The 24811-nt window shown below is 37.8% G+C and overlaps 1 protein-coding gene across 1 annotated transcript in view; it reads right to left on the bottom strand.

Annotated features, from left to right (window-relative positions):
* Window positions 1-24811, bottom strand: part of Wdfy2 (WD repeat and FYVE domain containing 2) — a 159424-nt gene that overhangs the window by 70248 nt on the left and 64365 nt on the right. The window contains exon 2 of the mRNA XM_048341437.1: window positions 16492-16559. Within this exon, the coding sequence (XP_048197394.1) occupies window positions 16492-16559 (68 nt within the window). The remainder of the gene's footprint in view (window positions 1-16491; window positions 16560-24811) is intronic.

Here is a 24811-nt window from a genome sequence, read left to right as displayed (position 1 = left end):
ATGCAAAGCAAAAACTTGTTTCCAGTTGCAATGAGCTACAAACTAGCCAAAAACAACTTTATGATTTTGCTTCTTACATGCCCATTTAAAAGTATTTTCTCTGTGCTGGGTGCTAGTGACTCTTTCCTATCTCAGGAGGCTGAGATCTGAGGACTGTGGTTGGAAAACAGCATGGGCAGGAAAGTCCTTGAGATTCTTATTTCCAGCAAACCACCAAAAAGAAAAAAGACAAAACAAAACTGAAAGAGGAATTGTAACTCAAGTGGTAGAACATTAGCCTTGAGCAAAGAAGCTCAAGGACCACACAGACACTGTGCCCCAGAATCAGCTGAAAAAAATGTATATGTATATTTTTCCATGATTTTGCTATACTTAGAAATCTCACCCATCTGTGAACATGATTAAAATTTTTATAACACTGCATACATTACTTTTAAATGTACAATGTACATTGATATTCTTTTTTTCAGTTCTTTCTCCATCTACTATGTTTGTACTAAAAATATTAAATTGTTTACTATGTTCCAAGAATGTGATATAATGACATAGTAGATACCTTCATTGCCATTAAGAAATTGACAAATTGTGACACTAACTACATATGGGAGCTGTATGACTCAATTTTACCCTGATAAAAAAATCTCTTTATATAGAGGAAGAAACATTACTAAAATTGAAAGGCAAAGGATTTTTCTTATAAAGAAACTTGCAAGAAATTTTAATAGAATTCCTGCTGCTGTACACATTTGCCTGAACTCTGGGATAAGGGTAAACCAGAGCTATAAAGCAGTAGACTCTCCTAGGTACCGACAAAAGTGCAATCACTCTTCAGAGAACACCAGGCAAACTTATGTTTATGAGAAAGTATCAAGCAAAGCTGTGTGTGTGTGTACGTGTATGTGTGTGTGTACACACTTACAGGCTTTTGACAGATTATCCTTAAAATGCTCCTCAAACTATTTCCTAATGTGACACTCCCAGCAGAACATTTCTTGGGTTGGTTACCACAGGACCTAGCAGGGATAGGGAGGTCAGAAGTATGTCAGAGAGAATTCTAGTCCAGTCCAGAGTTGCTACAGTAAATCTTTCTTTGGGGTTAGAAGTTAGGATTACTAGAGATCTTTCTTACATCAATTTCCCAGAAAGTACTGGAAAAGCTACCTCTAAAAGTCAAGTTCTGTGACTGATACAAAATTGCAAGTATTTTTAGCCAGGCAAAACAAGTATCAAAGGAAAGGACAAAGGGAAAAGATAATCAATCACATTGAAGGTAATAGTGACCAAATAGTAAAGTAATCTTCTAACAGAAAGAATGGGGAGAGACAAATAAAACAGAACTTAAGTATAATAGTTGCAACTGTGCTTCAAAAATGTGATGCTTTTGGGCTGGGAATATGGCCTAGTGGCAAGAGTGCTCGCCTCTTATACATGAAGCCCTGGGTTCAATTCCCCAGCACCACATATACAGAAAATGGCCAGAAGTGGCGCTGTGGCTCAAGTGACAGAGTGCTAGCCTTGAGCAAAGAGAAGCCAGGGACAGTGCTCAGACCCTGAGTTCAAGGCCCAGGACTGGCAAAAAGAAAAAAATGTGATGCTTTACAAATAAGAATTTTGCTGTAAATGCTATAAAAATATTAATTCATAAGGCAAAAAATGATTGTGCCGGGTGCCCATGGCTCAAACATATAATCCTAGCTACCTACTCAGAAGGCTGTTATCTGAGGATTGGGGTTAGAAGCCATGCTGGGCAGAAAAGCCCATGAGATGAGGGGAGAGGAATAGGGGGAGGGGAAGAGGGGAATGAGGGAGGAGGTAATAAACAGTATAAGAAATGTATCCAATGCCTAACCTATGAAACTGTAACCTCTCTGTACATCACTTTGGCAATAAATAAGAAAAAAAAAGAGAGAGAAAAAAAGAAAAGAAAAGCCCATGAGACTCTCATTTCCAATAAATTACTCAGAAAGAAAAAAACAGAATTGGTGCTGTGGCTCAAGTGGTAGAGCACTAGTCTTGAGCACAAAGAGGCTCAGGGGCAGTACCCAGACCCTGAGTTCAAGCCCCAGGACCACAAAAGAGAGAGAGAGAGAGAAAGAGAGAAAGGGAGGGGGATTGGTCTTGTTCATGGGTGAACTGGTTGTGCAACTGTTCTATTTTATTCTCCCACCCCAGTCTTTCTTCAAAGACTGTAGTAGCTGGCCACAACTATCCATTCACAGTTCAATGTCCTCCTACTGAATTCCTCCTTCAAAACTGAACTGTAAGCTCTAGATTAAATAGACATAGCATGTGAGGAATCTGAAGATATACTTATTTTCCCCATTCCTACAGCCCTTTAGCTGTTTCCTATGAGAAAGGATAATTGCATCAACTATGTGGGATGACCCCCATTTGTTCAAGCCTCCCACATATTTCATGTTATATGGATTTGGCTTGAGACTGCCCTTACTCTAATTCATGGGTACTGATGTTACCTCCCAATATTCTATTTTCTCAACTTTTTTATTAAAATGTACCAAGGGTGGAGGGGAGTGTAAGAATAGGACAAGGTTCAAAAGAAAATAATACAGAATTTTTTTTATACTTTCTGACATCTACCTTTTCTATCTCAGACTGGTGACAACATAGCGTGCTGGCAAGGTCAAGAGAAATCTGTACAAATCTATGGGGAGTGGACCCTCTTATTCTGTTATATTAATGTTGGCAGTGTTTCTTTCTGGTTGTTTTGTGCTAGGAATGGAGCCTAGGTTCTCATACATGCTAGACAAACACTCAGCTCTATCATTGAGCTACATATATCTTCTGCTCACTCTTATATTAGTAGCAGAACTTTAAACTCTCTTATCCTATCATAGTCTCACTTTTATAATTTAATCACTTTTAGAATATTTGAGCATTTTAAAAATGTAAATACTTTTAAATTTACGGTGGGTCTTCACCTTTAACTTTAGAAAACCAAAACAAAGAGAAGCTCCAGGATGGGTGGTTATATAATCACTATACAATTTGAAGAGTGAAAAAAGCTCAAGAGATATAGATCCTAGACAAAGGAGACTCATGAGACCAACATCAACCTCAGCAAGTCAAAAACAGATTAAAGAAAAAGTGGCTACTTGTATTTCTAATACTGTTACCCAACAACTGTTATAAAACAGACCACTGCCCTTGCTTTCAAAGCAACAACAACAAAAAAAAGTGTAGCTGAGAAGCATTCTTAAAATACTCTACTTGGGGGAAGTTTCTTAATCCATTATTTATACCTGTAATTCTTTCATTTATGACTAATTTATTTTCTGTCCTTTGCTGACTGTTTGAACTTTGCTCAAATAAACACAAGTTTCACTGAAGGTTAAGCCCTGGATTTCAATCACCCCGACTGCTTTACAATGCTAAAGGTATTACTTGGCAGGAGACACTAATCTTCCTGATGAGATGTTCTTGTTGGAACTTTGAAACTAAATAAACAACAGAGCTTCTGAGAATAAAACTTGATGTGTTAAAGGCATTGTGATGAAATTAAATGTCAGGATTCCATAATAAGGGGGCTTTCAATAAGAGCCTCCAATGATTAATATACTCCCATAGATGCCCATAAATCTGCATAAAGCAGATTTGATCCAAGAACAAGGGTTTCATTTAGCTATTTGTCTTAGGATAATAACAGATTTGTAGTACTCAACCTATGTTTTGTTGTACAAAGTGTACCTACATTGAGGACTTCTATTGTCTCACACCAAAGCATTTTTCAATTAAATCAAACATTCTATGCACTCTGCCAGTCTTGAGTAACATCAACAAAATTACAATGACTTAGAAGTGGTCAGTTTTTCTCCCAGACAAGATCTTCCTCTATTGCCCAGGCTGGTCTTAAACTCAAGATATTGTCCCACCTCAGCCTTCTGAGTGCTGAGACCACAAGTGTCAACCACCAACATGGCTCCATCCAAGTTTTAAGTCAAAATAAAGTAGCCTAACTCCAGTAAATTTCAAAATGTTCTGTCAGGTAAGTATCAAGCAAAAATATGTTAAATAAACGTTGTATTTACTCCAAAGGAAGTAATATCTGCTATCTTTCACTGAGATAATTTAGTTTTCCCTGATTTCCATTAAAAACTGAAGTTTCTTGGATGCCTTTTCCTTTTAATAAACACAGAAATTAATATTCCATCACCAATTTAAAAATTCAAATAATAAAACTAAGGTTATTTTTATACTTGTAAATGATTTGAGTAGACAATAATAAAACCTATATAAAAGAAACGAACAAACTTACTTAAAGCAACATAGTTAAAATCAGAACCAGTTATTTGAATTGTAGTATAAACTAAAGAAAGAGGAATAGTATTTCCCTCTCACACCTATATTCTTGAATGTCATACAATTTTCTCAACTGAGCATCAGTCTTGAGGGAAAAAAGCTAAGCATGAGTGAGAGGACCTGAGTAATGGCACACATAAATAAATAAAAATAAAACAGCAGCGCATTTGAGGGACCCATCAGTCTAAGACGAGGACAAATTAGTAAAAATCAATTTCTGCTTAGGGCTAACAAAATGGAAAAACTCAGAATTTAGGGGAAATATTTATGCTAACTACCATGAAGAGCCTCCAACCAGGCTCTGAGTAAAAATTCAGAAGCAGATGGTTAAAAATCACTAGTTACAGTGAAGACGGAAGTTCTTAGATTTTTAAACACTAGCTGGGCACATCATGGTAGTTGTACTATGTGAAAAGAGCAGCTTTGAGGGCTTGGTCACGCCTTTCACACCAAGCCAAGACAGAGAGCTGGACAGAGTACAAAACAAGTCATTGTATTGCTGTGTATGATGTGCCCATGCATTATAAGAAGCTTTGAAAAAAAATGTCATCGTTTTGCTTTAGGAACAAATTCATAAACACATAGGAGCCAAAGTAAATTCGACTTACTTAGCCTGGCAACAACATAACCCACAGAGGTTTTCCAATTCTCCTGCATGTGCCACCTCTGAGGCTTTTGCCCCCTCTAGTCTCCTATTTACCACATCTTTGGCAGCCAAGGTGATTTACCTATCCTCCATACCCAGGGGAGACCCAGCCATGACACTCAATCCCCAAATAGAGTAAGAACAATCTCCACCACCTGTCACTCTGGCTAGTTCTTCAGATTTCTTCTCCGCCTCTCCTTTATCTGAGCCTATGAGAGACAAACCTAGTGGGTAAAGTAAATCAAAACTCTCTCAACCATGAAAAGAAGAATGTCTGTGCTTTTTCATATACTGTAATGTAAATACGGTGGTTGAAATGGTATCTATTAGAAACCTGGAACAAATAATTATATTTATGGCTACAACTGAAATCTCAACCCTGTACCCTGAGGAAGGGCCTTTTCTAGGTCCCAGGAGAGTAAGTTGTAAGGTGATACTGTCACAGGCAATTAGCAGCTACTACAAGGATATACCAACAGGATATAATTTTTGATAGCATACTGAATAAGGAAATGCTCTTATTTATACATAAAATCAGCTAGCTTATAGAAAACTACTGAACAAGCCAGCTGTCAACTCAAATTCTCCTTAGAGAATTTAGCACTCTAGGGTGCTAGGGATATAATTCAGTAATTCAGTGGTAGAACAAACAACCTTCCCCTACAAAACTGAAAACAAAAAACTTTGAGGGGGGATTTGTTTGTTTTGTGTGGGCCAATACTGAAGCTTCAACTCAGGGACAGGGTACAGTCCATCCCTTAGCTTTATCACTCAAAGCTATCACTCTATTAGTTGAGCCATAGTTCCACTTCTGGTTTTTTGGTGGTTAATTGAAGAGTCTCACATACTTTCCTCCTCCAGCTGGTTTCAAACCAAAACCTCAGATCTTAGCCTCCTGAGTAGCTAGGATTACAGGTGTGAGCCACCAGCACCAGTTTAGAGAGCAAGGTTTAAGTGGACTTTCTTTAGGACACTGTTGTGACCATGTCCCATCATTCCCTCACCATGCTACATGGCTGATACCCCTTTAATGACTGCCTTCCTCGCCAGATTCTCTGCACACCATGAAGCCAGGGCATGGCTGCTATATTTAACCACACTGAACTGTGTAGCTATGGAAAAAGCACTTAACATTTCTTGAATGAGCCATACAAAGAAATTAAAAGGGAATAAAATATTTTCTGCTTTCCTTCTTTACATGCCTTCACTTTCTCAGACTATATTTAGCCCAACAGCATAGCAGTACCAATAGGGCCATGGCTCAGTTCTTTTTCTTTAAAGATCACAGAAATTCGGGAGAAACTAGTGATGGGAAATAGCAGGCACACAATCAGGGCCAAGTTTAGTCAAATACTTGAAGCTACAACCAAGTAAAAGCCAGTGATACCAACTTTAAGCACTAAAGGGCACATCCAGTAGGAGATGAGGAATCTCTTGAACTCAAAGTTAATTATCCCAGCCAGGCTTCTTGGTGGATTAAGAGGATCAAGAGGAAAATCGCCAGGCATTAGCTGAGTCTGAGGGTCCTGTCTTGCTACTTCACCTTTCCATTTCTATAAATCAGCCTTCACTGTTTTTCCAGGCACACAAACGGCTCAACAGCTCTTGGGTTTCTATGTTTTCAGTTTAATGGACCTGTCTAGACTAACACTAATATTTCCCTGGTCCAAATACTAGGAAAACCAGATTTGGCTCAGAGGAAATAGCCTTTGTCAGGCAAGTCCAGTTTCTCCAGATTTTCCTTCTCCCAAGGGAAGAAGCTTGAAAAAGAACATGTGGAGGCACTCCCAAAGCAGCATTCATGTTTTATCATGATATTTTTTCTCTTCACTGTTTCAGATCTGACACTCCATTCTATCTAGCAGGTTTACTCTCATCAAACAGCCTTCCTTCACTGTTTTTTTTCTTTCTACTTCAATTCTCCTGCCTGCTTTCCTTCATTGAACTTCAAATTTGCTACCCATCACCTACTCTCCTTCTCAGAGCACACCAAATATTGCATGGAAAAGCAATTTTATGGATCAAAATGCACAAATAAATCATATATAAATGTAAAATAATTTCTTCTGTATGTGGACTGCTTCTTATCCTATACTACTGGTTTAAACACACAACATGGTCATAGCTACCTGTGGTGTCCATTCTACAGCTTCTGGACTTATTCATTTTCCCTTTCAATTATTTTGTAATTAATACAACATTACAGTTATTTTAAAATGACACTGAGTAACCTCTTTAAAAAAACTTTCAATAGAAAAGATTATGAAACAATCCCTTTGGAAACACAAATCTATTTCAGGTTTTCTAACTGGCCAAAGTATATTTTATATCTTTGTGCAATAAGATTCTGCCTTTCTCAAGTTAAAGTTTCAATTCTTGCAAAGGCATTCATTACTGTTACATCAGAATACATAAGAGTCCTAGGAATATAAAAGCAAATGTCTGAGCATTTTTTCTTTTATTTTTACACAATAGCACAATCACCAAACAATGAAAAATTATAGAAATCCTCTTTAACATATCAAATCCCTTGCACTGACATAGTGGTCTATATATAATAGGTATGCAGTAATGCCTGATTAACTAATATATAAGTATTACATATATGTATGTGTGTGTTTTTATTTACAGATCAACACTGTATCTACATGAAGCTTTACCTACATTTATGTAAGCATTAGACATATAAGCCAACATGTCAACAATGTCACTATCTTATCAAACATTAATGTACATTCAAATCATCTACAGATTTTACTAAAATGCAGACTGCTTCACTACATTTAGGGTAGAAACAATAACACAGGATTATTTTGAACTTTGGGGGCAGTACTGAGGTTTGAACTCAAGGCCTCAAACTTGCTTGGCTTGATTGCTCAGATGATGCTCTACCACTTGAGCCATGCCTCTAGCCCAACAGTGCAATTCTAATCATTTATCAGGTATTCCTGATGATGCTGGAGCATAGACAACACTGAATAGCAAAAGGTAACTGTTATACTTAGTAGAATACTAATGTTTAGCAATATAAACAAATGTAAAACTAATTATACGGTCTTGTTTCTCAATGTTCATGGTAAATCATTAGAAAAATGACTAATAAAGTTTTCGGAAAATCATTACTATACTCAATTTTTCCATACACACACACACACACACACACACACACACACACACACACACACACACACACATTTAGTGCTGGTCCTGGGACTTGAACTCAGGGCCTGGGTACTGTCCTTTTCTTTTTTCTTTTTCTGGAGTTTTGGTGCCTAGTTGGAGATAAGAGTCTTAAAGACTTTTTTTGCCAGGGCTATCTTCAAACCATATCTTCAGATCTCAGCCTGAGTAGCTAAGATTATAGCCCTGAGCTACCAGAGCCCAGCCATCATTTTGTTTGCAGTACTGGGGATTAAACCCTTGGCCTTGAATGTGCTATGCATGAATTCTAACTCTTAGCTATACTTCCAGCTCTCTTCCAGAAGTATTTATATACTAGGTGGAGGCACTATACAACCCTTTTGTCTTGGATACAACCCAATTAATAATTAAATTGCAACTTTTTTTTTTTTGCCAGTCCTGGGGCTTGGACTCTGGGCCTGAGCACTGTCCCTGGCTTTTTGCTCAAGGCTAGCACTCTGCCACTTGAGCCACAGCGCCACTTTTGGCCATTTTCTATATATGTGGTGCTGGGGAATTGAACCCAGGGCTTCATGTATCAGAGGCAAGCACTCTTGCCACTAGGCCATATTCCCAGCCATGGAACTGTTTTTTTGTTTTCTGTTTTTCTGTATGCTCGCATACGGCCAAATAAAGGAAGCATTGGAAGTGATATATATGTATGTATGTATGTATGTATACATATATAGGGAAAGGGATAGGCAATAAATTCGATGGCCCTTAGGTCTTCATCAGAGTTCTAATAATGTCCCATTTCAAGAAAACTCCTTGCTTGCCACCCCCAAGTCTCCATCATTTTTGCCCCGGTCTGTTTTCCTCCATTTGTATAGTCAAGAAGTATAGATCTCTGGGGCCAACCTCAACTTGTTGGATTAGAGTCTTTCCTCATCTTTTCTTGTTAGATACTGTGTCAAGCTTGATGAAAAACACAAAGGGGGCAGGGAGACTTGGTTACATCACTTTAAAAAAACCCAGAAAAAAAAATCAGTGGACTCTCTTTCTTTTCCATTTCTCTAAACCTTTATCAATCACTGGCAGGATCTTTCTTTTGGTCCTAGATTGTTGGGACAATCACCTATAATAGTGCTCAGAATTTCAAGAAGTTTCCTCGTCGCAGAAAAAGACTTAAATATTTGGTTTAGCTTTGTGGTTATCAGCTATTTATGAAAAAATTCGAAAGCCTCAAAGATAATTTGAAAATAACTGAAAACTCTTGTATCCTTAACAATTTATAAACAGGCAAAATTGTCATTATAGTGTTCTTTTGCCAGAGGCATAAACTTAATCACATGTAAAATTTAGCATGGATTTTGGTTGTGCATAGTAACATGGATCTTTGAAACGGAGATACTTCTATCAAAGAATGAGGTGTCCAAACGGCAGAGATGGAAGATTTTTTTTGAGAGTTTTAGTTTTAATTTTATTTTAAGAGTACACAGGGTGGCTGAGATACCACCTCACTCCAGTTAGAATGGCCTATACTCTGAAATCAGACAACAACAAATGCTGGAGGGGATGCAAAGAAAGAGGAACCCTTCCCCACTATTGGTGGGAGTGTAAACTAGTACAACCACACTGAAATACAGTATGGAGGTTCCTCAAAAAACTCAGCATAGACATACCTTATGACCCAGCCATACCACTCCTAGGCATCTATCCTGAACAGGATCCAGGATATAACAAAGACACCTGCACATCCATGTTTATTGCTAAACAATTCACAATAGCCAAAATATGGAAACAACCCAGATGCCCCACTACAGATGAATGGATCCAAAAAATGTGACACTTATACACAATGGAATATTACATAGCGATTAGAAATGAGAAAATAATGGCTTTCTCATCAACCAGAGCATCTCTGGATGCGGAAAAGGCATTAGATAAAATCCAGCACCCACTTATGATAAAAGCCCTGGAAAAAGTGGGATTCCAGGGAACACTCCTGAATATAATAAAGGCAGTTTATGACAAACCAACAGCAAGCATAATTCTTTTTTTATTAATTTATTTGTTTATTAATTGAACACAAATTCTTTGACAAGGTGTTGTGCAAAAAGGGTACAGTTACATAGTAGGGCAGTGTGTACATTTCTTGTGATATCTTACATCCTGTTTTTCTATCTCTTCTCTAGGTCAGGTAGACATATATACAATATACAATGTATCAAGAACATATAGAGTAGCCACGTGGCCACACCCAAGAAAATTCACCTAGGGCTTTAAATGTAATATCGATATTAGACCATATGTCGACAGTAGTCTTTTTTTGTCTTTTTTTGGCCAGTCCTGGGGCTTGGACTCAGGGCCTGAGCACTGTCCCTGGCTACTTTTTGCTCAAGGCTAGCACTCTGCCACTTGAGCCACAGCGCCACTTCTGGCCATTTTCTTTATATGTGGTGCTGGGGAATTGAACCCAGGGCCTCATGTATACGAGGCAAGCACTCTTGCCACTAGGCCATATCCCCAGCCCTCGACAGTAGTCTTATATGAACGTACATACCTAGTTTTTGAGCTATTGTATTCCCCTGAGAGGTCAATTTTTGACCTTTATATGTTGAGTAATTGTTTGGTTTTAGTTACATACTGTTGGGTCGCTGCCCCAATCCTGTGGGGAATACTATTTGACAAGCAGTTTTTGGTTTCACAGACTTGGTCTCTACTGTCACTCCGTCTCCCTTTGTTAACAGTCATATATCAGGGAGATCATGCCCCTTTGTTTTCTGTGTTCTAGGAGCAAGCATAATTCTAAATGGTGAAAAGCTAAAGCCATTCCCTTTAAAATCAGGAACAAGACAGGGTTGTCTGCTCTCTCCCTTCCTCTTCAACATCGTACTAGAATTCCTAGCCAGAGAAATTAGGCAAGAAGAAAACATAACGGGGATCCAAATAGGAAAGGATGAAGTTAAATCAGTCACACAACGGACAAAGGCTTAATATCTAAAATATATGCAGAACTAAAAAAATTAAATTCCTCCAAAACAAAACCGCAAAAAAACAATAGCCCCCTCAATAAGTGGGCTAAAGACTTAAAAAGAGACTTCTCTGATGAGGAAATGAGAATGGCCAAGAGACATATGAAAAAGTACTCTACATCACTGGCCATAAAAGAAATGCAAATCAAAACAACATTGAGATTCCATCTCACCCCAGTAAGAATGTCCTATATCAAGAAAACTAACAATAATAAATGTTGGAGAGGATGTGGCCAAAAGGAAACCCTACTTCATTGTTGGTGGGAATGTAAACTGGTTCAGCCACTCTGTCAAGTGGTATGGAGATTCCTCAGAAGGCTAAACATAGAGCTCCCCTGTGACCCAGCAACCCCACTTTTGGGCATCTAAACAAAAGACCACAAACAAGAACACACTAAAGCCACCAGCACAACAATGTTCATCGTAGCACAATTTGTCATAGCTAAAATATGGAACCAACCCAGATGCCCCTCAGTAGATGAATGGATCAGGAAAATGTGGTACATATACACAATGGAATTTTATGCCTCTATCAGAAAGAATGATATTGCCCCATTCGTAAGGAAATGGAAGGACTTGAAAAAAATCATACTAAGTGAAGTAAGCCAGACCCAAAGAAACATGGACTCTATGGTCTTCCTCATAGGGAATAATTAGCACAGGTTTAGGCTAGTCATAGCATAGGATCACAAGAGCCTAATAGCTATGCCCCTATGAATGCATAAGATAATGCTAAGTGAAATGAACTCCATGTTATGGAAATGAGTGTTATATCACTGTTGTAACTACTTTCAATGTGCGATGTGTAACCATAGCTTCTATTATTGATGATCTTCTTGTATCCCCTTCCTGTGGTTGTACCTGCACTATCACTGTATCTTATCTGAGTACATTGGAAACTGTACATACTGGTATTAGAACTAGGAAATAGAAAGGGAATACCAAAATTGAGAGACGCAGGATAAAAAGACTGTTTGGTGTAAACCAACTGAACAACTCATGGGGGGAGAAGGAAAGGGGAGGGGGAGGGGGGAATGAGGGAGGAGGTAACAAACAGTACAAGAAATGGATCCAATGTCTAACGTATGAAACTGTAACCTCTCTGTACATCACTTTGACAATAAATAAGAAAAAAATGGCATTCTCAGGGAAATGGTCAGATCTTGAACAAATAATGTTGAGCGAGACAAGCCTAGAACACAGAGAACAAAGGTGCATGGTCTCCCTGATATGTGGTAGTTAGATGGGGGAGGGAGAACAGTAGAGATCACATCTGTAAAATGACCAACTTCTTTTCAAATGATATTTCCACATGTTTTGGTCAGCGACTTTATAGTATATCTCTAAAACCAAAAAATTACTAAATAAACATAAAAAGGTCTAGGATAGACCTCTCAGAAGATCACAATAGCTCAACAGCTATGTACATATGATTATATAAGGTGAAGCTAAGCAAAATGAGTTCCAAGAGATGGAAACAGGAGGATTTTATTGTTGTCATTATGTTTAATATACTAGGTGAATTTCCTTTGGCGTACCCTATGTGGCTATTGTATATGATTTTGGTACAATGGATATTGTATATATGCTTATCTGAACTAGGGAAGGGAAAGAAAAATGAGGGAAGGTATAATAAATAAGACAAGAAATGTACTCTCTACTTTATTATGTAACTGTTCCCTCTCCTTGTCAATAAAATTTAACTTAAAAAAAAAAAGAATACACAGGGTGGGAGATTAAGGCAAATGTTTAGAACAATATACCCAATTTAAGCAATTACTTTAAAGTGTTCTTATTGTTAAGGTAATGTACAGAAGGGATGCAGTTACACAAGTCAGGTAATGAGTACATTTTTTTGGAACAGTGTCACCTCTTCCCTTGTTTTCTCCTAGTCTTTCTCCCCAAACGTCTCTCCCCTACAAGTTGTATAGTTCATTTTCAACATAGTGTCTACTAAGTACCATTGTTGCATTTGTTCACCCATTGTGCCACCATTTCTATACTTCCCCTCAGTCTCTCCAAGTGGGATAATTACACAAAAAAGATAAAGAAATAAAAAAAGGAACAAAATGGAAAAAAAAAACCACAAAAACTGAAAGACCTCTTGTTTCCATTTCTTGGAGTTCATTTCAGTAAGCATCATTTTATATGATCATATCCACATAGCTATTGAGCCCTTGTGATCCTCTCCTAAAAATACCCTTCTTTAGCCCCACTGTGAATGTTTAGAGTCTTGTTTAATTTATCATGTCTTTTACTACCCATTGCATTTACTTGTAGATTTATAGGAACATCCTAATTACTACAAATGAGGGAAACCATGCAACCTATGTTTCTTTGGCTCTGGCATACTTCACTTAATATAATTTTTCCATGTCTTTCCATTTCCTTATGAATGGGGCAATATCATTCTTTCTCATGGAAGCATAGAATTCCATTGTGTATATATAGCACATTTTCTTGATGCATTTTCCCAGACACCTGGGTTGATTCTATATATTGGCTATGGTTAAACAATGCTGCAATGAACATGGCTCTGTTGGTAGCTTTAGTTTGGCCTAGTTTGTGGTCAACTGGATAAATGCCCAGAAGAAGTGGGATTGCTGGGTCACAGGGAAGTTCTATGTTTAGTCTTCTAGGAACATCCACACTGTTTTCCAGAGTAGCTGAACAAGTTTGCACTCCCACCAACAGTGTAATAGCATTCCCTTTTACCATATCCTGCCAGCATCTGTTATAGTTTGTTTTATTGATAATGGCCATTTTAACTGGGGTAAGGTAGAATCTCAATGTTGTTTTGATTTGCATTTCTTTTATGGACAGGGATGTTGAACATCTGTCTATTGACCATTACTATTTTTTTCTTCTAAGAAGTCTATAAGTTGGGGGGCTGGGGATATGGCCTAGTGGCAAGAGTGCTTGCCCCATATACATGAGGCCCTGGGTTCAATTCCCCAGCACCACATATATAGAAAATGGCCAGAAGTGGCGCTGTGACTCAAGTGGCAGAGTGCTAGCCTTGAGCAAAAAGAAGCCAGGGACAGTGCTCAGGCCCTGAGTCCAAGTCCCAGGATTGGCCAAAAAAAAAAAAAAAAAAAAAAAGAAGAAGAAGTCTATAAGTTGGGCTGGGAATGTGGCTTAGTGGTAGAGTGCTTGCCTAACATGCATGAAGCCCTGGGTTCGATTCCTCAGTGCCATATAAGCAGGAAAATCCAGTAGTGGTGTTGTGGCTTAAGTGGTAGAGTGCTACTCTTGAGCAAAAGAAGCTCAGGGACAGTGCCTAGGCCCTCAGCTCTAGGTCTGGCAGAAAAAAAAAAAAGAAAAGAAAAGAAAAGAAAAAGAAAGAGGAGAAGGAGAAGGAGGAGGAAGAGTGGGAAGGAGGAGGAGGAGGAGGAGGAGAAGGAGGAAGAAGAAGAGGAAGAGGAAGAGGAGGAAAAGGAGGAGGAGGAGGAGGAGGGGGGAGGAGGAAAAGGAGGAGGAGGAAAAGGAGGAGGAGGAGGAGGAGGAGGAGGAGGAGGAGGAGGAGGAGGAGGAGCAGGAGGAGGAGGAGGAGGAGGTCTATAAGTTCTTAGCCCATTTATTAACTGGATTGTTGTTTCTTTTGAGGATTTGGTTTTGGGGGGTTTAATTTTAGATATGAAGCCCTTGTCTGATGCATAGCTAGTAAAGACCTTCTCCCATTCTGTGGGCTTTCTATTTATCTCAATAGTATGTCCTTTGTCATGCAGGAACTTTTCAATTTGGAGCATTCCCATTTATTCAGTTTTTCTTTGATTTATTGTGACACTGGATCTTTACTTAGGAAGTTTCGACCTATGCCAAGGGGCCCTAGTGTTTTCCCCTATCCCTTCCTGTAATATTTTCAGGGTATCTGGTCTTAAATTGAGGTCTTTGATCCATTTGGAATTGATTCTGGTGCAGAGTGATATATAAGGATCTAGCTTTAGTTTTCTGCATGTGTATAGCCAATTCTGACAGCACTATTTGTTGAAGAGGCTGTCTTTCTCCTATCCTTTTTTTTTAACTCCTTTATCAAATATTAGGTGGCTATAGGTCTGTGGGTTCATTTCTGGGTCTTCTATTCTATTCCATTGGTCCTCAGGCCTATTCCCATGCCAGTACCAAGCTGTTTTTACTACTATGGCTTTATAATAGGGTTTGAAGCTTGGTATTGATATTTCTTCAGCACTGTTCTTCCTGCTAAGGATTGCTTTTAAGCAATTACTTTAGACAAAACATAGAACAGGATCCCCAAACTTTATTAATTTTCAAGAAAAAAATACTAGAATAAAGCAATTTTCCTAATTTGAGTGGTCAGCTCATCTTCTACAAGAAACATCTATTGGGGAAACAGTCTCAGAAACACTTCCTTTAAAAAAAAAAAAGTCTATTTGGAAGATTGTTAATCAGTGAAAAGACACACATCTCTGATAAGATCTTGGGGAAATGAAATCTACTTCTAATTAGAAGGTTTTAATCCTGAGGAAATCCTTTTGAGAACTGAATGCTCAATGCTGAATGTCTTGAATTTAAATAAATGCCGTAACTGTTATGCAAAGACAAATTTACTTCAGGAATGTAATCACAGGACAAAATTTTATATTATCTGAGGATATACTTTCCAAATCATTAAACAAAAAGTTGGTAACAAGAGACAGACTGCTATAATAACATGGCCTATATATATGCTATAGTCCTTCTTCTATTAATCTTATTCAGTAAGTATGAAAATACTCAGTTTGAGAATTATATTTTTATGTTTCATAGAAAGAACCTTAGGGCTGGGAATGTGGCCTAGTGGTAGAGTGCTTGGCTAGCATGCATGAAGCCCTAGGTTCAATTCCTGAGCACAACATATACAGAAAAAGCCAAAAATGGTGCTGTGGGTCAAGTTGTAGAGTGCTAGCCTTGAGCAAAAAGAAGTAAGGGACAGGGGCTGGGAATATGGCATAGTGGCAAGAGTGCTTGCCTCGTATACATGAAGCCCTGGGTTCGATTCTCCAGCACCACATATATAGAAAACGGCCAGAAGTGGTACTGTGGCTCAAGTGGCAGAGTGCTAGCCTTGAGCTAAAAGAAGCCAGGGACAGCGCTCAGACCCTGAGCCCAAGGCCCAGGACTGGCGCAAAAAAAATAAAAAAATAAAAAAAAAAAAAGTTAGGGACAGTGCTCAAGCCCTAGCACTGGCAAAAAAAAGAAAAGAAAGAATGAATCTGAGAAAATCTAACATGACTTAGTATGATACTTTACCTTATTAGATTCTCAACCTTCAATTTTTCCTACTCAAGAAGAAAATACAGAGAAGGCAAAAAGGGGAACCAAGGGGATTTGGGGTACCGGCTTGGTTTTTGAATCAGGGACCCAGATACTTACAAGGCATTGCATGGTATATGCTTGGCCAATACTGTCCGCTGTCTCTCTTTAACCAAACACGAACTGTCCTGAAACAGATAAAAATGTGTGGATTAAAGCACAGAATTTTTGGTCATGGGAAAACAGTGAGACACAGAAACCAAACTTAACATTATATACACAGAATATATTAACTACATACAACACATGTGTATATTCACAACATATGTGTATATTAAAATATGAACTTATTACATACCTTTCCAAAAATCCTATATTCTTTAAGACTTCTGTACATGTAGAATGTGTCATCCTCACATATGTGTATATATATGTGTATATATATATACACACACGTGTTTGATCATGATTATGTTTGAAAGCTATTTTCATTGTTGTTTTGCATTTATTTTGTACAAATTTCTGAAAGCATGAATCTTACTAGGGTCCTATACTACTGAAAGCAGAGGAAGACTACTCTGTGAAGCAAGTGCAAAGAGATCAAGTGAAATAATATGTAGACTCTGACATGAATAGAATTAACAGTAAATCTCTAGGGACATTTTTCCAAGCATAGCCAAGTGATGGTAACCTCTGAGAGTCATAGTTTCTAACATACCATATATATCATGTCTTAATTACATGGCCCCAGATAGGAGGAATCCTATGGAATAGGATGATCCTACAACAAAGGCTGGCTTAAGTCCCAGGACAACAGACTAGATAGATAAAAGGCACCAGGAGAGTGTAGCAAGACAGAGACAAAGACAACTATATGGGGAGTACTACCAGGGACTGACTGACTAGAAGAACCAGAATGTGAATTACATTAGTCATTATATCATCAGAATATGCCCCTAAGATACATACAAGTATGAAACTCATGATCATCACCTCCAGAGACCAGAAGAAATAATGTATATCAAACTGAGGGTAATGGTCAATTTCTCTTTCTCAAAAGTTCCTAGAGTGTACATTCCCCACACCCTTAAAACATCCTTGGGTTAAAAAAAAAAAAAAAACAACCACACATTCTCAGAGATTGAGCATTTTTCTTTTTTTAAGGTTTTAGCAAGGATTTGTTATAGGATAACAGGTTAAAATAGGGAGAAAAGGAGAGAGAAACATTTGCTGCTCCTCATGCAGGAAATGGGAGTTAAAGACTCCAAGATTGAGTGTTTTTCTCAGAAAGAGCTTAACACTACCTACAGATGCTATTTAAGTGAATTAAGTTTCAAATTGTGTTAGATACTTCCTCCCTTGAGCTAATGAATGAGGCCCCTATAAATAAGTAGCAAGGAGAAAAAAGACCTAGGTAACTACAGGGCAAGAAAGAAATATCATTTTCTCTGCAAAGCCACAAGTTATAATGTGGGTATATAATGATGTCACTTCAACTATATTTAAATATCCATGTTTCTGTCAACTATCCTAATCCCTCAGCTGTACTAAACTATAAGAAGTAACTCTATATTGCCCCTATTCATGTATATCTCTTGTGTTTTTTCTCCTAAACAAGTTCTTTTTATTATGGATGTTAGTATGACATTGCAATAGTGATATTATTTCAATAAGAGTCAATACAGCAGTGACATCATGGAAGATGGTAGAGTTGAATGCGCCAAGAATCAGTCCCTCTACCAGATTAACTACTGAACTGGCAGGAACTCGCAAACTGAACTATTATGGATTACTTTGATGTCAAATCCAGTGTTCAAAATGACCATGGGAGTACTTAGTGGAAATAAAGAATGGCAATTTTCAATGAATTATGGCACCTAATAGGTGGTGCTTGCCCACACTCCAATGCAAGGCAGGCAAACATTAAGAATGGTTAGTGCTCCCAGAGTAGTATGTTAGTACTATGAATTGAACCCATGTCTTCTACAATGTTTTGGTTTATCTAGAAGGTAACTGGAAGACAGAACAGAGGCCGGCCACAGTTTCAATCCCCTTAAGGCCAAAGGGTTTCCTAGGCAGCATCTTTGGACAGAAATTAAGAAAAAAGTAATTGATTTTCCTTAATGCATCCAAGTATTTAAGAAAATAACTGTCTGTCCTACAAAATAACAGAACCAAGACTTCAAAAATCACACACAAGAAAAGAAATACATACTACTTTGTAGACAATAGCTTGGAAAAGTTACCTTTCAACAAGAACACCAATTCCTATGCAAGGAGAGAATCTGATTTGCAGAGTTATTATATTACACTAATATGTACAGAAAGTATGGCCCATTCTCAGAAAAAATATTGACAGAAATTATCCACAAAGTAATCCAAACATTGGGCTTACAAGATAAACTTTAAATGAACTGTTTTAAGTATGCTAAAAAGAACTACAGAAACAATTTACAAAGAACTAAAAGAGATCAAGACAAGGATGTAATTTGTGTTCAATTAATAAATAAATTAAATTTAAAAAAACAAGGTTGTATGAAAAAAGAGGAGATATCAATCAAAAGATTGACATCATACAAGGAATCAAGTAAAATAGTCTAACAGAACAATAAGTAAAGTGAAAAATTCACTAGAGTGGCTCAACAGTAGTTGTAGGCTGGTAGGAGAAAGAATAAGCAAACTCAAAGCTAGAACAACTGAAATTTTCCCATCTGAAAAAAAAAGAACAAAATGAACACTGTCTAAGATACCTACAGGGCATCATTAAATGTACTGTATATGCAATATGATAGTTTTAAGAGAATTGGGGACATAGCTCCCGTAGTAGAATACCTGCCCAGCAAGCTTGAGGCTGAGTTCAAAACTCAATACTGCCAATAGATAGAAATAAGATAGAGAACAAGAGAGAAGGAGAGATACAGGAATGGAGGAGGGAGGAATAGAGAAATGAAGAAATGTATTTGAAGAAAAATGGTTTGAAAAATTCCAATTTAAAACTAGATACAAACAAATTGTACAAGAAATGTACCCACTGCCTTACGTATGAAACTGTAACCCCTCTGTATATCACTTTGACAATAAATATTCAGGAAAAAACCAAAAAAATGTAAAAAAAACAAAACCTAGATACACATGAGAGACCCATACCTAAGCATATTATTATCAAACTGTTAAAAGGCAAATTGAAAATCTTGAAAGCAGCAAGACAAAGCAGCTCATCACATTGACGAGGTCATCAATAACATTAGTAGCCCATTTCTTATTAGAAACAGAAGCCAGAAAAAAGTAAATAAATTTTTAAAAAGACAAGAAAAGAAACGGAAGCCAGAGAGCAATTAGGTGTTATATGCAAAGTGATGGCATTAAAAAAAAACAAAAAACTGTTGGGCTGGGAATATGGCCTAGTGGCAAGAGTGCTTGCCTCCTACACATGAAGCTCTCGGTTCAATTCCCCAGCACCACATATATGGAAAATGGCCAGAAGGGGCGCTGTGGCTCAGGTGGCAGAGTGCTAGCCTTGAGCGAGAAGAAGCCAGGGACAGTGCTCAAGCCCTGAGTCCAAGGCCCAGGACTGGCCAAAAAAAAAAAAAAACAAAAAGAATCTGTCAACTAAGAATTCTATTATTTGGCTGATCTCTGGAAAATAAAGGAGAAGTCAACACATTTCCAGGTAAATAAGAGTTAATAAAACTCATCAGTACATCATTTTCAATATTTTATAGAACATTTAAATAGATTAGTAAGGATTAAAGGACCTGGACTGTACCATAAACCAATAAGTTCTAATAGACATATAAGAAACACTGCATCAAGTAACAACAAAAAATACATTCTTCTGAACTACATGGAACATTCTTCAGGACAGATTAGATGTTAGGCTATAAAACAAGTCTTGGCAAAATTAATATTCATTTCATAAACAATATCTTTTCCAATCACAATGGAATAAAATTAAAATTAGTAACAACTAAAAACTAAAAATATCACAAAGATATGATAATTAAATAACATTCTTAAGTAACAGTGAATAGAAAACTCATCAGAAAAATTTGAAAATATTTTGATGACATACAAATAGCTAGATGCGGTGGCTCATGTCTGAAATCCTTGCTACTCAAGTGGCTAAGTTCTGAGGCTAGCAAGTGGAAGCCAGCGTGGGCAAGAAAGCCAGTGACACCCTGATCACCAATTAAGCACCAAAATGTCTGGAAGTGGAAAGTGGGTAAAGTGGTAGAGCACTAGTCTTGAACACTAAAGCTTTGGGACAGCACTCAGATCCTTAGTTCAAGCCCCAAGATCAGCACAAGGAAAAAAAGACAGGAAGGAACAGAACAGAACAGAAAAGACAGTACAACATAGAAAATTTCTGAGGCAAATTGATAGTTCTTTGTTTAAAAAAAAACCATAAACCAACACTAATCTTAAATCTTACGATATTAGAAAAAAGAGCAAAATAAACCCAAAGCCAACAGAAGGAAGGAAATAAAAAGATTTGATCAGGAGAAAAAAAATAGAAAGGCAATGGAGAGAATCTATGAAAGCAAGTCAGTTCTTTGTGAAGGTATTCAAGTTGTGATACCACTTCTTACCTTTCAAAAATCAAAACAATTCTGAGAAAATGTACATGTCTGACAGATAATCTAGCTTAAATGGACAAACTACTAGAAACACAGTATATATCAAAATGAACTTGAGAAGAAATAGATAACCTCAATAGTCCTACAGCAAGTAAAAAAAAATAAAGTACATACATACACATACATACATGCATACACAATTTAAAAAATCTTCCAAGAAAGAAACTTGCAGGACCAAAATGGCTTCACTGGTGAGACTAAGCAACTATGTAAAGAATTGACAAAAGTCCTATACAACTACCAAAGAATAGAAAAGAAAGGAATACCACACTACACATTTTACAAGTCCAGCATTACCGGATACCAAAGCTAGACAAAGATAGCACAAGAAAATCACAAACACATATTCTTTTCCTTCAAGGTGATGTACAGAGCAGTTACCATTACATATGTAAGATAGTGAGTACATTTCACCAAAGTTGTTAACTCCTCTTTCATTTTTCTCCCACCTTCTCTCCTCCCCAATCACCCCTGCCCCATGGTGTACAGTTAGTTTACAACTTATTATCTTGTAAGTATTGCTGTTGCATTGGTCTGCCTTTTACCCTTTGTCTCATCATTTTGATGTTCCCTTCTCTTCCCTAATTCAGATAAACATATATATGATACCCAGGGTACCAAAATCAAATACAGTGGCAATAGGGGCTAAACCATAGGGAAGATAAACAAAAGAAAAAGAAATAATTTCACATACTATGTTAAAAATAACACCACCAATGATAAACTGCTTGATTCCATATCTTGGAGTTCATTTTGTTTAGCATCATCTTAGGTGATCATATGTACCTAGCTACTGAGCTATCCTAGACATACACTAATTATTACCAATAAGGGAAACCATAGTCTATGTTTCTTTGGGTCTGGCTCACTTCACTTAGTATGGTTTTGTCCCAGGTCTTTCCATTTCCTTACAAACAGGGCAATGCTATTCTTTCTGATAGAACCATAGAATTCCATTGTGTACATATACCACAATTTCTTGATCCATTCATCTACTGAGGGGCGTCTGGGTTCATTCTATATTTTAGCTATGGTAAATAATGCTGCAATGAACATGGTTGTGCTGGTAGGGGTCATAGGGGAGCTCTATGTTGAGCCTTTTGAGGAACCTCCACACTGTTTTCCAGAGTGGTTGAACAAGTTTTCACTCCCACCAACAGTGTAGTAGTGTTCCCTTTTGGCCATATCCCCATCAGCATCTGTTATTAGTTTTTATAACAATGGCCATTCTTACCGGGGTGAGGTAGAACCTCAATGTTATTTTGATTTGCGTTTCTTTTATGGCCAGGGATGTTGAACATTTCTTTATATGCCTCTTGACATTATCATTTCCTCTTCAGAGACGTCTCTCTGGGGCACTTGTTTCTTTGAGGACTTGTCTTGTGAGAACTTAATTTTTTGAGTTCTAAGTATATTTTGGATATGAGCCCCTTGTCTGTTGTATGGCCAGTGAAGATCTTCTCCAAATTTGTGGCTTTCTATTTATTTTGCAAACTATGTCCTTTGCCATGCAGAAGCTCTGCAGCTTCATGTAATCCCATTTGTCCAACTTTTCTTTGATTTGTTGTGTTTCTGGGTCTTTATTAATAAAGTTTCAGGGCTAGGAATATAGCCTAGTGGAAAGAGTTCTTGCCTCATATACCTGAAGCCCTGGGTTCAACTCCCCAGCACCACAAATATAGAAAACAGCCAGCAGTGGCGCTGTGGCTCAAGTGGTAGAGTGCTAGCCTAGAGCAAAAAGAAGCCAGGGACAGTGCTCAAGCCCTGAGTCCAAGGCCCAGGACTGGCAAAAAAAAAAAAAAAAATAGTTTTGACCTATGCCAGCTAGCACTAGTGTTTCTCCTATCCCCTCCTGCAATGTTTTCAGGGTATCTGCTTTAACCTCAAGGTCTTTGGTCCATTTGGAATTGATTCTGGTGCAGGTTGGTATATAAGGATTTAGCTTTAGACAAACTCATATTCTTATGAATATCCATGCAATACTAAATAGGACACCAGGAAGTTAATTTGAATAGTACAGTAAAAGTGCTGAGCATGACAAAACAGGATTCAGTCCAAGAATGGAAAGACAGTCCAAAATAAGAAAATTAATCAATACAAATAAGTACAGTAGAATAAGGTAAGCATGTACATACACACACAGACACATACATGCACATTTGATGAAATTCAACATTTTTCATGAAAAACCCACTCATTCATAATACAAAACATAAGGAAATTTCTATAACCTTATATAGATAGTGCATTTAAGAAAATTTCCCAGTGAACAGCATACTCAGTAGTTAAAGACAGAATGCGATGTCCCTAAAAACCAAGTATATAGAATGGTCAACCTTCACCTCTGCTACCCAACATCACTGGAAGTCCTAGTCAGAGCAATTAGATAAATAAAAGTAGTAAAGGCCTCCAAATTTTAATGAAAGAAACAAAAACACCTCTGTTTGCAGATGACATGACTGTACATAAAAAGTATCCTAAAGATCTGAAAGAGGAGGAGGAGGATCTCTACTAAAGCTAGGAAATAAATTAAGCAAACTTAAAAGGGACAAGATGAGCAAATCTATGTTTCTAATAACAACAGCATTTCTAAAGCAACTGTAACTCCTTAAACACCTTAATATACACATTTAATCCTTAGAATATCCTATCAGATAGGACTTGCTTCACCAAATATACTGCTTCCCTTACAACAACTTGCATTGAGGGTAGTTGATAAATTTGACATTAAAGAAATCTATTCTTTTATCTCCTTCAATACAATAGCAGCTTAAAAAAGAAAAAAGAACACTGTATCCTAGAAATAAAAAATATATAATTTAGATGGCTAGGAATTTCTTGATAAAATGTAAATGCCACTGCACAAGACCTAGTTCTTTTTTTTTCCTGAAGATTTTAAAACACACACAAGCTTTTTTGTTTTGCCAGTCCTGGGCCTCGGACTCAGGGCCTGAACACTGACCCTGGCTTCTTTTTGCTCAAGGCTAGCACTCTGCCACTTGAGCCACAGAGCCACTTCTGGCTGTTTTCTGTATATGTGGTGCTGGGGAATTGAACCCAGGGCATTCTTGCCACTAGGCCATATCCCCAGCCCCACACACAAGCTTTTAATAGTAAATAAAAACATTTTTCCAGCCAGAAGCTGGTGGCTCATGTCTGAAATCCTGGCTATCAGGGAGGCTAAGATCTGAGGATCCCAGTTTGAAGCCAGCTCAGGTGAGACTCTTATCTCCAATTAACCACCAGAAGAGGAGCATGGCTCAACATGGTAGAGTCTAGTAGACTTGAGCAAAAACAATCAGAGACAGTGCCCAGAACTGGAATTCAAGTCCAACAACTGAAAGAGAGAGACAGGGAGAAAGACAAAGAGAGAGAGATACTTAATGTGTGTGTTGGAGAGGAAAAATGCATGCCTGCTAGAACACAGGCAAGTGTCCATTCATCCAACACACACAAAGCCCTGAGTTCTCAGGAACCCAGCAGGGCGGATCATATTTCACTGGCCTATTGCAGGATCCTGTGATCTTCCCTCACTACAGGCTCTTCCTCTTCTCCCTCAAGTATCTAACACTAGGGAGAAAGGGCACTGAGTGAGTTTGGAGAGGCAGCTCTCATCTCATAAATAAAACAATGTTGCTAACAGTGGACCTCAATCAGTTCAGTATGGCTGTTATGGAAAGAGCATACTCCTACAATATACTGGATATGGTACTCACATTTCAACAGTTAAAAATGAGATCCTGGAAACACAAAGACAAACAAGTGCCAATTCTTTTCTTGAGTAGTTTATGGTTCATGAGGGA

This window comes from Perognathus longimembris, chromosome 3 (genome assembly GCF_023159225.1).
Source record: "Perognathus longimembris pacificus isolate PPM17 chromosome 3, ASM2315922v1, whole genome shotgun sequence".
NCBI lineage: Eukaryota > Metazoa > Chordata > Mammalia > Rodentia > Heteromyidae > Perognathus > Perognathus longimembris.
This window is presented reverse-complemented; position numbering and strand designations above follow the sequence as displayed.